Below are 15336 nucleotides of genomic sequence, written 5' to 3'. Positions count from 1 at the left end.
TCTGGAGTATAATACAGGATGTAACTCAGGATCAGTACAGGATAAGTAATGTATGTACACAGTGACTGCACCAGCAGAATAGTGAGTGCAGCTCTGGAGTATAATACAGGATGTAACTCAGGATCAGTACAGGATAAGTAATGTATGTACACAGTGACTGCACCAGCAGAATAGTGAGTGCAGCTCTGGAGTATAATACAGGATGTAACTCAGGATCAGTACAGGATAAGTAATGTATGTACACAGTGACTGCACCAGCAGAATAGTGAGTGCAGCTCTGGAGTATAATACAGGATGTAACTCAGGATCAGTACAGGATAAGTAATGTATGTACACAGTGACTGCACCAGCAGAATAGTGAGTGCAGCTCTGGAGTATAATACAGGATGTAACTCAGGATCAGTACAGGATAAGTAATGTATGTACACAGGGACTGCACCAGCAGAATAGTGAGCGCAGCTCTGGAGTATAATACAGGATGTAACTCAGGATCAGTACAGGATAAGTAATGTATGTACACAGTGACTGCACCAGCAGAATAGTGAGTGCAGCTCTGGAGTATAATACAGGATGTAACTCAGGATCAGGACAGGATAAGTACTGTAATGGTTATCCAGCACTTCTGGGTCCCCAATTCCGATCCTGAAAAAAAATAGAACATGTCCTATTCTTGTCCACAATAGCGGACAAAAATAGGCATATTCTCTTAGTGCCGGAACGCACATTGCCGCTGTCCGTGTTTTGTGGATCCACAAAACACACACGGATGTGTGAATGGACCCTTAATGTAAGCAAGGATGTTTTCATTCACTGACAGCAAGTGGAGATCTCAAAAAGGTGATTAATTAGAACATACAGTTTATCATATAGAGATTAGGCTGTGGCCCTGCTGTACAGGAGCCGGGGCCCGGGGCCCACCTCTGGTGTAATGAGTCCGGAGACGACTGATACAGTACAGGTTTTATTAATAGGGGTGGTCACAGTGCGGCGTTACCGTCAGCGCAATTCTGAGTGTAAAAGACAAACTAAAAACAGAATAAAATCATGGAGAAAGGTGGCGGCAACAAAACCGGGAGAACGGCGAGCAGAATATGGCTACACATTCGTAAGACACGGTGCCGAGGGGGGGGGGGGGGGGGGGCTGCCCCTCCCCCGTAACTAACATCATACAGAATGGGGTGAAAACATGGCAGTAAAGCAGGGGGTGGTCCGGCGTGGCGAGCTTACGGATACACGCCTGTGAATACACAAACGGAGACACGGAAATCCAGTGTTGGGGGGGGGGGGGATCTCTGTACAACGACGCGTTCTACACACAGGGGGCTTCATATAGAAAGGGACTGACCAAGCGGAGGGGGAGGGGGGCCTTGTGCTTGCATTCGCCTCGGTCTCCTGCTTCTCCAGGGGCAGCAGGACTGACCTGCGGCTGAGGGGAAAAGACCCCTGCACACGGGGTTAAAAAAAAAGGGGATCCTATTTATTCCTATGGGAGTCGCGCCAAAGTGCATCATCTCCTCCCCCGGCGGCATTCATCCCTTACCACTCACGTCATATGCCCGCCACTAGCAGAATGGCCCCAGCGAGGGGTCTCCGCTGCTGCGCTATTATTGCCGGGTTATCCTATTGCTACAATGAGGGTCTCTCTGGTGGGGGAGGGTCAGTGCGGCCATTACATGGTATGAACTGTGGGACCCCCCCCATTCATCTCCGCTCCTGAGCCTAAGGCTGCACTACTGACAGCTTGGGATTGCATCCACGCACGACTGCCAGGAAGGGTGGGACGAAGACCTGCACCTAACAGCAGTCTCTCAGTAGTGCAGCCTCAGCCTTTGGGCCTGTAACCTCCACAGAGCGGCTTTCACATTTGCTGAGCAGCGGCCGCCAGTAATCATTCGTACCGCTGCTCCTTCCACGTCACTTGCCTCGGCCCTCTCCTGACACTTGCGTCCACTCGCTGACTCACTCGATTGTCCTCATTTGCGTCGTCCTGCAACTTTCACTGAATATTAGGGTTCACAGTGTTACTGACAGGATAGGTCAAGGCGGTCTGACGACGCATTCTTAAATCCCGATACGTCACACACAAGATCTCATTGGTGGAAGCTGGGATCCACTGATCAGCGGCTCACGTGATGGATCCGCAGATCATCACCCCTACTCTCAGACGGATGAGTTCAGCAAAGCTGCAGGACGACACAAACGGGTGACGGCGTCACCTCAGTCCACGGGGCCCTGCGCACAGTCGCCCCCTACAGGTGCACGCCGTCAGACAACCTGCACACCTCCGCCTCCTAACACATCCCTGCACCCACAAGAAACACCTGCAGAAGACAAACCCTAAAGAGGGGCCCTGCCTCCATGTGGCCCGTGTCCTGGCACATATACCTGCGCGCCGCCATCTGTAGAGGCCACATTCACAGTCCTGCTCCCCCAAATGGCTGCACCTTCGTGTGTAGCCCCTGCACAAGTCAATTATAACAAACTCTCTTCCCTCTGTGCTGATAAAGAGACGTTCCAGGCCCAAATCTTGAGGCTGCACTACTGAGAGACCTTGTGTGGCTCCAAATGATCATCTGCATCAACATCTACACCCTGCCTGGCCTGAACAGTCGTGCGTCATTGATGCGAACGGCCATTCTCACTGCCCCATGACAACAATGCCCTGGAGAGATATCAGAACAAGACGTTGTCAGGATCTCTCAGTGGTGCAGCCTCAGGCTTTGGGCCGGGATCATCATCTTATATAATCTCCTCTCAAGTTTTATCCTGAACATGTGCAGGTGATGAGCGGCCCCTGCCGTGCGTGGTGACAGACCGCAGCCGCCGGCCCTTACGATAAGCGGCCCCTGCCGTGCGTGGTGACAGACCGCAGCCGCCGGCCCTTACGATAAGCGGCCCCTGCCGTGCGTGGTGACACACCGCAGCCGCCGGCCCTTACGATAAGCGGTCCCTGCCGTGCGTGGTGACACACCGCAGCCGCCGGCCCTTACGATAAGCGGTCCCTGCCGTGCGTGGTGACAGACCGCAGCCGCCGGCCCTTACAATAAGCGGTCCCTGCCGTGCGTGGTGACAGACCGCAGCCGCCGGCCCTTACAGCAGGAGAACTTCAGTTTCTGCTACAATTTGCAATGAGATCTCATTGCAGTTCTCCACCTGGCCAGCAGGTGGCACTAGAACATTGCTACATATCTGAATAGTGATCTGTGGCCCCGGCTCCGCCAGCGGCTCTGAAAAATATTCTCTGTCTGGTTAGATCTAAATCTCCACGATTCCATCTGGGGAGATAATGTCATCAATCTCTGAAAAAATATAGCAACGGCCCGCTACGGGGGCACATCTGCAGGCCAAGGGGCTTCTGCTGTGCTCCCCTCAGAGGCCATTACTGGGGGGACATTTCCTTCATGTGACCCCTGCACACAGTGTCCCTAGTCCAACCATGTGATCCCCATCTACCACTGCGTGCAGGGACGCGGTCCCTTTAAGGAAATGTTCCCCCCCCTACACAGTCGCACAATCTACAAATCCTAAGTGCTTCCCCCTACAGGTCATGAGTGCGGTGCCCCCTGTACAGCACTGTGGGCACACAGGTGGCACAAGGCTTGTTCTGAATGGCACTAGAAGTGAGGCCTCTGATCGGTATAGGCAGGATCCCCCACTACCGCAAGTCCAACAGATGGAGGCGTCCTCCGGCCCCCCAGTCCACATACGAGCCGGAGACTCCAACTGTGCGAGCGGAAACATGGCCGCCGCTCAGCGTCCAAAACAACCACTTGGCACAGATCGTACAGTAAGAAAGGTTGGGGCCCCCGGGGGCATCGTGTCCTGCATTGCTTGCTGTGTCCATGGCCCCCCGACCAGTGCAAGTCCAGAACATCTGTCGTCAGGAGCGCAATGTCCCATGACTGCAATGAAGATAAAGCTGTGAGATGTGGCGCGCAGTCAGCAGATACCCGGGGTCCTGGAGTACAGCCCCTCCACGGTGGTGACTGGTCGAGACACTACAGTCGGCCACGTCTTCTGCCACTATGTTCATTGCAGCGCTGTACACCTCTGCGTGGATGAGCCACTCCTGCGCATGGGGGGTCGTCAGCTGCCATGGCAGACCATACACTTCATCAGAAATGGTCCGCCCGTGCCCGGAACGGTCTAAATGTTTCGGTCAGTCACCAGACAGAACCCTTCTAGCCCCAGACAGACCTGCATAGAAAGGGTTAAGCACCCCCCGAGTCTCTGGGTATGCTTGTGTCACAGTAAATTTCCCTCCCCTCCCCCAAGCACCAATCTTATGAACCCTTGAATCAAGATCACAAGATCCGGGGTGCAGACCGGTCGTTGGTCAGGGTTCGGCGTAACCGCACTCCTCTACGTATGGATGCAAGCATATCCCCTGCTGGTGGCTCTGACCCGCTCCCTCCACCGGCCGGGGCAGGAACCTGACTCTTGTCTGGAGCTGAAGGGAAAGGGAACTGCCCGTCCCCTAGAGCATGCGCGCCTGCGACGAGCTCCCCGATCTTCTCCACCAGACTGTGCCGATTGGCCGCCAGAAGACCCCCTCCCATGTCTTCCTCATCTGCGGGGGCCCCTCCATAAACAGACATCTCTCCCGCACCCCCCCAGGCTGCATTGGGGAGACTGAGGCGCTTGGGGGAAGACTTGGCATAGTCTAGGGGGCTTCCATCATCAGCTCCGAGATAGAAAACACACTCTTCACTTCCAACGCGAGAGCGCCCCCCCAGTCCTCCACTGGGAGAGTCGGGCACAGTGGGTGTTCTTACTGGCACAATAGGGGGACGACATGGAATGGGTCCGGCGTTCGATAAAGTGCGTCTGACGGTGGGTTTGGTGGAAGGAGTGCGCCTTATGGTGGCCACACCTGGCGTCGAGCCTGACTGCGTGGGAGGAGGTGCAGATCCAGAGGGAGGCATGGCAGTGGGCAGACCGGCGGTGGAGGCTGGCCGCTTGGTCTGAAGCATCCGGCGGTAGTTCTGTGCCAGGCTGCTGCTCCGGGGAACCGTGGACGAGCGGTCAAAGTCCCCAGAGCCGTCGCCGTCTGCGTCTCCATTCACTGAGTAACAGTCGTAGTCGGAACCTGTGCGAGGACAAACAGCGGCAGGTGAGGACGGATGGGGGAGGGGAATCACGGCCGGTGCTGAATTAAAGGGGTATTCTGGTTGTATCCCACAGGATACGGAATAACTATCAGATCAGTGGGGTCCTACCGCTGCGACCCACACCCATCACGAGGGGTCCCAACTGAAATGAATGGAGCGGCCAGTCGGGCGTGTGTGGCCGCTCTACTCATCTCTATGGGCGTTCCGGAGAAAGCAGAGAGAAATGAGAGCGGCCGCGCATGTGCCTGACTGACTACTCTGTTTATTTCAGGGGGGCTGCAGGGGGTACTCGTGATCAATGGAAGTCTTTGCGGTAGGACCCCCAGCGATCTGATAGTGATCCCCTATCCTGTGGATATGATATCACTTCTAACAACCAGAATACCCCTTTAATTCTTTACGGTTTCTCACCATTTACCTTGTGAGGGGATGGTGTCCTCGGAGCAGGAGGGGGTGGTGGTCTGGGTGCTGTAGCCACTAGAATACTGCAGGGAGTCACGGCTGCTCTTCTGGTGCTCCAGACTCAGACCACGGGTCAGAACCATGGCCAGGTCACTGGCAGCGGGCGACACCTCCTCCCCGTGCTGCAATAACAGGAGGTCACTAGATATACGGGGGTCCGGGGCTAGAGGTGCACATTATATTACTAGATATATGGGGGTCCGGGGTTAGAGGTGTACATTATATTACTAGATATACGGGGGTCCGGGGCTAGAGGTGCACATTATATTACTAGATATACGGGGGTCCAGGGCTAGAGGTGCACATTATATTACTAGATATACGGGGGTCCGGGGTTAGAGGTGTACATTATATTACTAGATATACGGGGGTCCAGGGCTAGAGGTGCACATTATATTACTAGATATACGGGGGTCCGGGGTTAGAGGTGCACATTATATTACTAGATATACGGGGGTCCGGGGTTAGAGGTGCACATTATATTACTAGATATACGGGGGTCCAGGGCTAGAGGTGCACATTATATTACTAGATATATGGAGGGTCCGGGGTTAGAGGTGCACATTATATTACTAGATATACGGGGGTCCGGGGTTAGAGGTGCACATTATATTACTAGATATACGGGGGTCCGGGGTTAGAGGTGTACATTATATTACTAGATATATGGAGGGTCCGGGGCTAGAGGTGCACATTATATTACTAGATATACGGGGGTCCGGGGCTAGAGGTGCACATTATATTACTAGATATACGGGGGTCCGGGGTTAGAGGTGCACATTATATTACTAGATATATGGAGGGTCCGGGGTTAGAGGTGCACAGTATATTACTAGATATATGGAGGGTCCGGGGTTAGAGGTGCACATTATATTACTAGATATATGGGGGTCCGGGGTTAGAGGTGCACATTATATTACTAGATATATGGGGGGTCCGGGGCTAGAGGTGCACATTATATTACTAGATATATGGGGGGTCCGGGGTTAGAGGTGCACATTATATTACTAGATATATGGGGGGTCCGGGGTTAGAGGTGTACATTATATTACTAGATATATGGAGGGTCCGGGGTTAGAGGTGCACATTATATTACTAGATATATGGGGGGTCCGGGGTTAGAGGTGCACATTATATTACTAGATATATGGGGGGTCCGGGGTTAGAGGTGCACAGTATATTACTAGATATATGGGGGTCCGGGGTTAGAGGTGCACAGTATATTACTAGATATACGGGGGTCCGGGGGTTAGAGGTGCACATTATATTACTAGATATACGGGGGTCCGGGGGTTAGAGGTGCACATTATATTACTAGATATATGGGGGGTCCGGGGTTAGAGGTGCACAGTATATTACTAGATATATGGGGGTCCGGGGTTAGAGGTGTACATTATATTACTAGATATATGGAGGGTCCGGGGTTAGAGATGCACATTATATTACTAGATATATGGGGGGTCCAGGGTTAGAGGTGCACAGTATATTACTAGATATATGGGGGTCCGGGGTTAGAGGTGTACATTATATTACTAGATATACGGGGGTCCGGGGTTAGAGGTGCACATTATATTACTAGATATATGGGGGGTCCGGGGGTTAGAGGTGCACATTATATTACTAGATATACGGGGGGGGTCCGGGGGTTAGAGGTGCACATTATATTACTAGATATACGGGGGGGTCCGGGGTTAGAGGTGCACATTATATTACTAGATATATGGGGGGTCCGGGGGTTAGAGGTGCACATTATATTACTAGATATACGGGGGGGTCCGGGGGTTAGAGGTGCACATTATATTACTAGATATACGGGGGGGTCCGGGGTTAGAGGTGCACATTATATTACTAGATATATGGGGGGTCCGGGGTTAGAGGTGCACATTATATTACTAGATATATGGGGGGTCCGGGGGTTAGAGGTGCACATTATATTACTAGATATATGGGGGGTCCGGGGTTAGAGGTGCACATTATATTACTAGATATATGGGGGGTCCGGGGTTAGAGGTGCACATTATATTACTAGATATATGGGGGGATGGTGCATTATATGTATATAACTTTACCTCCTCTGTGGGTCTTACCTTGGCAGCAATGACAGCTGGGGACATCCGGGGCCGATAAGGGTCCTCCACGCCCGGGTAGCTGGGGCCCAGCTCTGCTTCCCTCAGGTGTTCCACGCGGTCCTTTCTGCGCTGCATTGAACACACTGGCGGAGTCTCATACGGACCTGACCGCGACCAATCCTGTACAAGATAAAGCATTAGAAGTATCCAGATTAATTTCCCCGCTATTCTCAAGATGTCTGCTTGCTTTCTATGAATAGGAACAGTCTCATGTATATCCAGAGGCTGATAGTTTGTAACAATGTATTAGTCTGGGATCTTGGCATTGTCTAGACCAGATACATTGTAACCAGAAGGGAATTTCAAAGCTGTTCAAATTCACTGACAGCAAGCAGCTATCTAGAACTAGAAACACACTGCATTTAAAGCGGGCAGCCTCCTTGGTGGGGCCGTTGGATGCTACCTACTGATGTGGGGGAGCTGCACTCGCTGACAGACTGGCAGGTCTCCGAGGCCTCAGAAGATGCAGAGCTGGAGGACTTCTGATGGAGAGAAGAACGCATGAGAGCTGCAGGCACCAGCGCCCGGCACATCCCTGCACCCCCGGGGGCACACTTACCTGGCTCGTGATGTCGGAGGGCATGGGTGATGGCGGCTTGGAGTAAGTGGCTTCATGGGAACTGCATCCAGAGTCCTGGGAGGAGGTGCTCACCAGCCGCTGGGCTCCTCCTGTGCACTGCGGGAGGCTGCGATAGCGACACGCCGAGCCCGGTGAGTGGGGGTGCGAGGCAGCTTGCCAGGAGGGGGCAGTTTTTGTACTGTGGTAAATGGTCAGAGCATTGATGACGTGAGACAGCGGGACAGAATATGTACACATATACCGGGGTGTAGCGAGATCTAGTGATGGGCCTGTGCCAGACCACTTACCTACACATACTGGACTTGCGGGACCCTGAGCTGCTGGGCGAGGATGGGGGCGTCTGATAGGACCAGGAGTAGTCCGATCCCTTCAGATCCTTAATCACCTGCCAGAAAAGAGAATTATAGCGGACCTGTCGCTGCTGCTCCTGCACAAGAGGGGAGGTAGCAGAGCCGGCCGCTGCAGCAGCCAATCAGAACAGATGAGGAGACGCTGCAGCCGCCGTCTCTCATTTATCTTCAGTGTCTCGTCCTTTATTACCATCATATAAGATGACGGAGCAAAAAAATATAAGATGACGGAGCGAAAAATCCTCATCCTCCTAATATAAACTAGAATGTTTGCAGTCTCTGACAACAAGCAGAGATCTTGATATTGTTAAGGATTTGAAACCTAACATGTATCAGAGCACTGGAGAAGGTCTCCCTTGTGATTTACATGGGTCTGCTGTGTGATCTGGGGGTTTACCTGTTCACTGGCTGCAGGCAGTTTGTGAGGTTCGTCGCTCAGCAGCATCAGGTCGTCAATTATTGCCTGCAGGTGCGTCACCTCCCCGAGCATGTGGATCTCTCCATTCTGAAGCAGAAAAACATACGTCATGAAGAAGAGGCGTCATGTGGTGTGGCACCTCAGTGTCTGTCACTCACCACCACCGGCTGTAACAGTGTGACGAAGGTGCAGAAGCGCCCGCGCTCCTCGATCAGCGCCCTGCGCACCGCCATCTTCTCCGTCTCCTCCAGCAGCAGGTACATGTCGTTTACGTCTTGCAGCGCGTGGTCCAACTGCGGCTGCAGATCCCCCTTTCCTGCAGGAGAGAAGATTATGAGAGACAGGGCAGCGAGGCACACACGGCCACCGCCAGGCGGATCAGGCCCATATATCCAGCAGGTGACACCACTGCAGGCGTACCAATGTCTGACTATGGGGCTATGAATGATGTGACTTTGACCAAGAGAGATCACTAGCGGTAAGAGGAAATCTCTGGGCCACATGGTTGGTCAAGTGCCACTGTCACTCTGTTGTTGCAGGAGGTAGGGTAACTGCAGTCAGAGGGGTCGGGGAATCACAGCAGTCAGAGAGGTCGGGGAATCACAGCAGTCAGAGGGGTCGGGGAATCACAGCAGTCAGAGGGGTCGGGGAATCACAGCAGTCAGAGGGGTCGGGGAATCACAGCAGTCAGAGGGGTCGGGGAATCACAGCAGTCAGAGGGGTCGGGGAATCACAGCAGTCAGAGGGGTCGGGGAATCACAGCAGTCAGAGGGGCCGGGGAATCACAGCAGTCAGAGGGGTCGGGGAATCACAGCAGTCAGAGGGGTCGGGGAATCACAGCAGTCAGAGGGGTCGGGGAATCACAGCAGTCAGAGGGGTCGGGGAATCACAGCAGTCAGAGGGGTCGGGGAATCACAGCAGTCAGAGGGGTCGGGGAATCACAGCAGTCAGAGGGGTCGGGGAATCACTGCATTCAGAGAGGTCGGGGAATCACAGCAGTCAGAGAGGTCGGGGAATCACAGCAGTCAGAGAGGTCGGGGAATCACTGCATTCAGAGAGGTCGGGGAATCACAGCAGTCAGAGAGGTCGGGGAATCACAGCAGTCAGAGAGGTCGGGGAATCACAGCAGTCAGAGGGGTCGGGGAATCACTGCATTCAGAGAGGTCGGGGAATCACTGCATTCAGAGAGGTCGGGGAATCACAGCAGTCAGAGAGGTCGGGGAATCACGGCAGTCAGAGAGGTCGGGGAATCACGGCAGTCAGAGGGGTCGGGGAATCACGGCAGTCAGAGGGGTCGGGGAATCTCAGCAGTCAGAGAGGTCGGGGAATCTCAGCAGTCAGAGGGGTCGGGGAATCACAGCAGTCAGAGGGGGTCGGGAAATCACAGCAGTCAGAGGGGTCGGGGAATCACAGCAGTCAGAGGGGTCGGGGAATCACAGCAGTCAGAGGGGTCGGGGAATCACAGCAGTCAGAGGGGTCGGGGAATCACAGCAGTCAGAGAGGTCGGGGAATCACAGCAGTCAGAGGGGTCGGGGAATCACAGCAGTCAGAGAGGTCGGGGAATCACAGCAGTCAGAGGGGTCGGGGAATCACAGCAGTCAGAGGGGTCGGGAAATCACAGCAGTCAGAGGGGTCGGGGAATCACAGCAGTCAGAGGGGTCGGGGAATCACAGCAGTCAGAGGGGTCGGGGAATCACAGCAGTCAGAGAGGTCGGGGAATCACAGCAGTCAGAGGGGTCGGGGAATCACAGCAGTCAGAGGGGTCGGGGAATCACAGCAGTCAGAGAGGTCGGGGAATCACAGCAGTCAGAGGGGTCGGGGAATCACAGCAGTCAGAGGGGTCGGGGAATCACAGCAGTCAGAGGGTCGGGGAATCACAGCAGTCAGAGAGGTCGGGGAATCACAGCAGTCAGAGAGGTCGGGGAATCACAGCAGTCAGAGGGGAATCACAGCAGTCAGAGCGGTCGGGGAATCACAGCAGTCAGAGAGGTCGGGGAATCACAGCAGTCAGAGAGGTCGGGGAATCACAGCAGTCAGAGCGGTCGGGGAATCACAGCAGTCAGAGCGGTCGGGGAATCACAGCAGTCAGAGAGGTCGGGGAATCACAGCAGTCAGAGAGGTCGGGGAATCACAGCAGTCAGAGAGGTCGGGGAATCACAGCAGTCAGAGAGGTCGAGGAATCACAGCAGTCAGAGAGGTCGGGGAATCACAGCAGTCAGAGAGGTCGGGGAATCACTGCATTCAACATAGTCACAGCTGTCAGAGAACATAACAGAGGTCAATAGGGTCACATGGCTGAGGAGGGCCACAGATTTTCAGTTTCAATATCTATCAATCATTTTCAGGATCTCTGTTGGCAAATGGAAACAGTTTTCATACTGACTGGCAACAAACAGACATCTCTTCCTTTACATGGCAACTACATGACCAAGATGAACAGTAGACATGGCAGAGGCTCTGCGTAGAGCCGCACCTCCATGATGTAGCTTGTTCTAGGCTGCATCCTAACCTCTGAAGCCGCTCCCTCTAAAACGCTCTCTTCTTCTGATGTCTCCTCTCCTCTGAAGCCCCACCCTCTAAAGAACTGTCTCTTTCTGATGTCTCCTCTGAGGCCCCGCCCTATAAAGAACTGCCTCCTTCTGATGTCTTCTCCCCTCTAAAGCGCTCTCTCCTGCTGATGTGTCCTCTCCTTTGAATCTCCTCCCTCTAAAGATCTGTCTCTTTCTGATGTCTCCGCCCTTCTGAAGCTCCTCCCTCTAAAGTATTGTCTCCTTCGGATGTCTCCTCCCCTCTGAAGCCCCTCCCTCTAAAGCTCTGCCTCTTTCTGATGTCTCCTCCCTTCTGAAGCTCCTCCCCTCTGAAGCCCCTCCCTCTAAAGCTCTGTCTCCTGATGTCTCCTCCCCTCTGAAGCCCCTCCCTCCGATGTCTCCTCCCCTCAGGCTTGCAGCTGCTGGAGATCAGGTCCTGCACAGCAGGGTGGGCTCCCAGCAGTGACAGTCTGCCATCTTATATGTGGGCCCAGGTGGCCCTGGCCCAGCGGACGGTCACTTACCTAGAACTTCTACAGGATGGAGCGGAAGGCAATGCAAGAGAAAAGGAAAGGAAAGTTAGTGAGAAACAGGCATGCAAGGAGAGGTCCCCCAACCGCCACTGCACCTTCACTCCAAGGTTCACAGAAAAGCTGCAGCAAGGAAACGGTTAAAGACACACCAACACACTGTAACCAATAAAATGTACAGGGGCGCGGATGATGGTGGAGGTAGAGATAATGGTGGCTATGATGATGAGGTTGGTAATAGTGATGATGATGGTGGTGATGCTGGAGGTAGAAATAATGGAGGTTATGATGAGGATGATGGTGGTTATGATGAGGATGATGGTGGTGATTTAGCTCGAGTTGCACGCACCTTTACGGGCTTTCTTCTGCAGCTTCAATGTATCGGATGATTTCTTCTTAATCTCGTGGCGCGCTCGCTTGTATTCTGTGAGGAGAAGCAGAATTTGGGGTTTGTGATGTCTCGTGCCTCCTGTGGTCCAGGGGGGGGCTCAGGATTTCGGGAGGATATGACGTGCACATGAAGGGATATGTCGTAACTGCTGCCCCGTCTCCTACACTTATCGGGGCAGAGCGTTACTGTGGGGGGAGGAGTGAGGGTAACCGGGTGATGGTGTCAGGGTCATGTAAGGGGGGGGATGGTGTGGCGGGAGGTGTGAGGGTGCTGTGGGGGTCCCTGGAAGGGGAGGAGAGGGGGGTAATGTGGTGGTATGAGAGGATGGGGGGCTCTCCTCACCACGTGTGTGCTCCTTGTCCAGTGTATTTGCCGTCTTCTTCCAGTCTTCGATCCGCTCCTGCAGAGGCGTTATCAAGCTCTCCATGAGGGCGCTGCAGAGAGAGCAGATCCGGGGTGATAATGGGGGGCACTCGGAAATAAGGCAGCAAAGGACAGTCGGCTTCAAGGTTACACAGAGGAGCAAAGAGCTCGGGGCCTCGCTGCCGTGTCCCCCCCCCCCATTTGCCTCTCCAGAACCAAGACATGGGGAAAATGAAAGGTGACCTGCGCTGGACCCCTTCTCTTTTCTCCAGGCCCACACTATTCTCCCCGGGCCCCTCCTAATCTCCTGGAACCCCTCCGCCCCTCATTTTGAACTCGAACCCCTTCTTTTTCCCCTGGGCCCCTTCTGTTCTCCTTCAATCCCTCCTCTTCTCCGTGGACCTTTAACTTTCTCCTCAAATCGCTCCTTTGCTCCTCAGGCCCCGTCTTCTCCCCTTTAACCTTTTCATTTCTCCCTGGGTCCCTTTAGCCCCCCCGGGCAGATCATCCCCTGATACTTCCAGTACTGTACCCTATATCTGACACTTGTCTGCCAGTTGTGGCCAGAAGATGAGGCCCCCTGCGGCGCGTTCTTACTTGGTGAAGTGTCGGAGCTTGCTCTCAATGCTGCGGTGCCTCATACACATGCGGGTGAGGGCAGATCCGATGTCACGCGTGGCTCCTGCAAAACCAAAGGTCAGTCAGAGTGCATCCGAGTCAACTATAACGTGCGGACACGACCGCGGCGGCACTCACCACGGGTATTGGTCGCCATGTCTGCCACTTTCTGAAAAGCATCAAGGAAGGCGACAGCCGCCAACACCGTGGTCCTGAGGAGACAGAGGGTCAAAGACACCGTGAACTTTGCAGACGGCACTCTCTGCATAATACGAGGCTAAACCGCCAGCTCAGTGGGGTTCATTCCTCCTCACACAGACACCCCAAAATATCACCCTAATACACGACACACTGGGCGTCAGCACAGGAAAGTATTAATCAGGTGTTCAACACCAAATCACGCTTGGATGTGGGCGCTGTATGATAGATGTACGATGTGGGCGCTGTATGATAGATGTACGATGCGGGCGCTGTATGATAGATGTACGATGCGGGCGCTGTATGATAGATGTACGATGCGGGCGCTGTACGATAGATGTACGATGCGGGCGCTGTATGATAGATGTACGATGTGGGCGCTGTATGATAGATGTACGATGTGGGCGCTGTATGATAGATGTACGATGTGGGCGCTGTATGATAGATGTACGATGTGGGCGCTGTATGATAGATGTACGATGCGGGCGCTGTATGATAGATGTACGATGTGGGCGCTGTACGATAGATGTACGATGTGGGCGCTGTACGATAGATGTACGATGTGGGCGCTGTACGATAGATGTACGATGCGGGCGCTGTACGATAGATGTACGATGTGGGCGCTGTACGATAGATGTATGGGCGCTGTATGATAGATGTACGATGTGGGCGCTGTATGATAGATTTACGATGTGGGCGCTGTATGATAGATGTACGATGTGGGCGCTGTATGATAGCTGTACGATGTGGGCGCTGTATGATAGCTGTATGGGCACTGTATGATAGATGTACGATGTGGGCGCTGTATGATAGATGTACGATGTGGGCGCTGTATGATAGATGTACGATGTGGGCGCTGTATGATAGCTGTATGGGCACTGTATGATAGATGTACGATGTGGGCGCTGTATGATAGATGTACGATGTGGGCGCTGTATGATAGATGTACGATGTGGGCGCTGTATGATAGATGTACGATGCGGGCGCTGTACGATAGATGTACGATGTGGGCGCTGTACGATAGATGTATGGGCGCTGTATGATAGATGTACGATGTGGGCGCTGTATGATAGATTTACGATGTGGGCGCTGTATGATAGATGTACGATGTGGGCGCTGTATGATAGCTGTACGATGTGGGCGCTGTATGATAGCTGTATGGGCACTGTATGATAGATGTACGATGTGGGCGCTGTATGATAGATGTACGATGTGGGCGCTGTATGATAGATGTACGATGTGGGCGCTGTATGATAGCTGTATGGGCACTGTATGATAGATGTACGATGTGGGCGCTGTATGATAGATGTACGATGTGGGCGCTGTATGATAGATGTACGATGTGGGCGCTGTATGATAGATGTACGATGTGGGCGCTGTATGATAGATGTACGATGTGGGCGCTGTATGATAGCTGTATGGGCACTGTATGATAGATGTACGATGTGGGCGCTGTATGATAGATGTACGATGTGGGCGCTGTATGATAGATGTGTGATGTGGGCGCTGTATGATAGATGTACGATGTGGGCGCTGTATGATAGATGTACGATGTGGGCGCTGTATGATAGATGTACGATGTGGGCGCTGTATGATAGATGTACGATGTGGGCGCTGTATGATAGATGTACGATGTGGGCGCTGTTTTATATCATTCA

General features: G+C 53.4%; 1 protein-coding gene across 2 annotated transcripts in view; it reads right to left on the bottom strand.

Moving 5' to 3' along the window:
- Nucleotides 1-945: 945 nt before the first annotated feature.
- MTSS2 (MTSS I-BAR domain containing 2) overlaps nucleotides 946-15336 on the bottom strand; it is a 44322-nt gene continuing 29931 nt past the window's right edge. The window contains exons 3-15 of one of the 2 annotated variants that reach the window (XM_044269613.1): nucleotides 13619-13692; nucleotides 13460-13544; nucleotides 12842-12933; nucleotides 12458-12532; nucleotides 12103-12111; nucleotides 9209-9366; nucleotides 9030-9137; nucleotides 8570-8667; nucleotides 8262-8460; nucleotides 8110-8184; nucleotides 7661-7822; nucleotides 5530-5695; nucleotides 946-5089 (exon numbers count right to left, since the gene is read on the bottom strand). In XM_044269613.1, coding sequence (XP_044125548.1) covers nucleotides 4305-5089; nucleotides 5530-5695; nucleotides 7661-7822; nucleotides 8110-8184; nucleotides 8262-8460; nucleotides 8570-8667; nucleotides 9030-9137; nucleotides 9209-9366; nucleotides 12103-12111; nucleotides 12458-12532; nucleotides 12842-12933; nucleotides 13460-13544; nucleotides 13619-13692 — 2086 coding nt within the window. In that variant the 3' untranslated portion in view covers nucleotides 946-4304. The remainder of the gene's footprint in view (nucleotides 5090-5529; nucleotides 5696-7660; nucleotides 7823-8109; nucleotides 8185-8261; nucleotides 8461-8569; nucleotides 8668-9029; nucleotides 9138-9208; nucleotides 9367-12102; nucleotides 12112-12457; nucleotides 12533-12841; nucleotides 12934-13459; nucleotides 13545-13618; nucleotides 13693-15336) is intronic. The other variant, XM_044269614.1, reaches the window with a different exon arrangement.

The sequence above is a fragment of the Bufo gargarizans genome, chromosome 10 (assembly GCF_014858855.1).
Source record: "Bufo gargarizans isolate SCDJY-AF-19 chromosome 10, ASM1485885v1, whole genome shotgun sequence".
NCBI lineage: Eukaryota > Metazoa > Chordata > Amphibia > Anura > Bufonidae > Bufo > Bufo gargarizans.
Note: the sequence above shows the minus strand (reverse complement) of the source record. Positions and strands in the feature narration are given on the sequence as shown.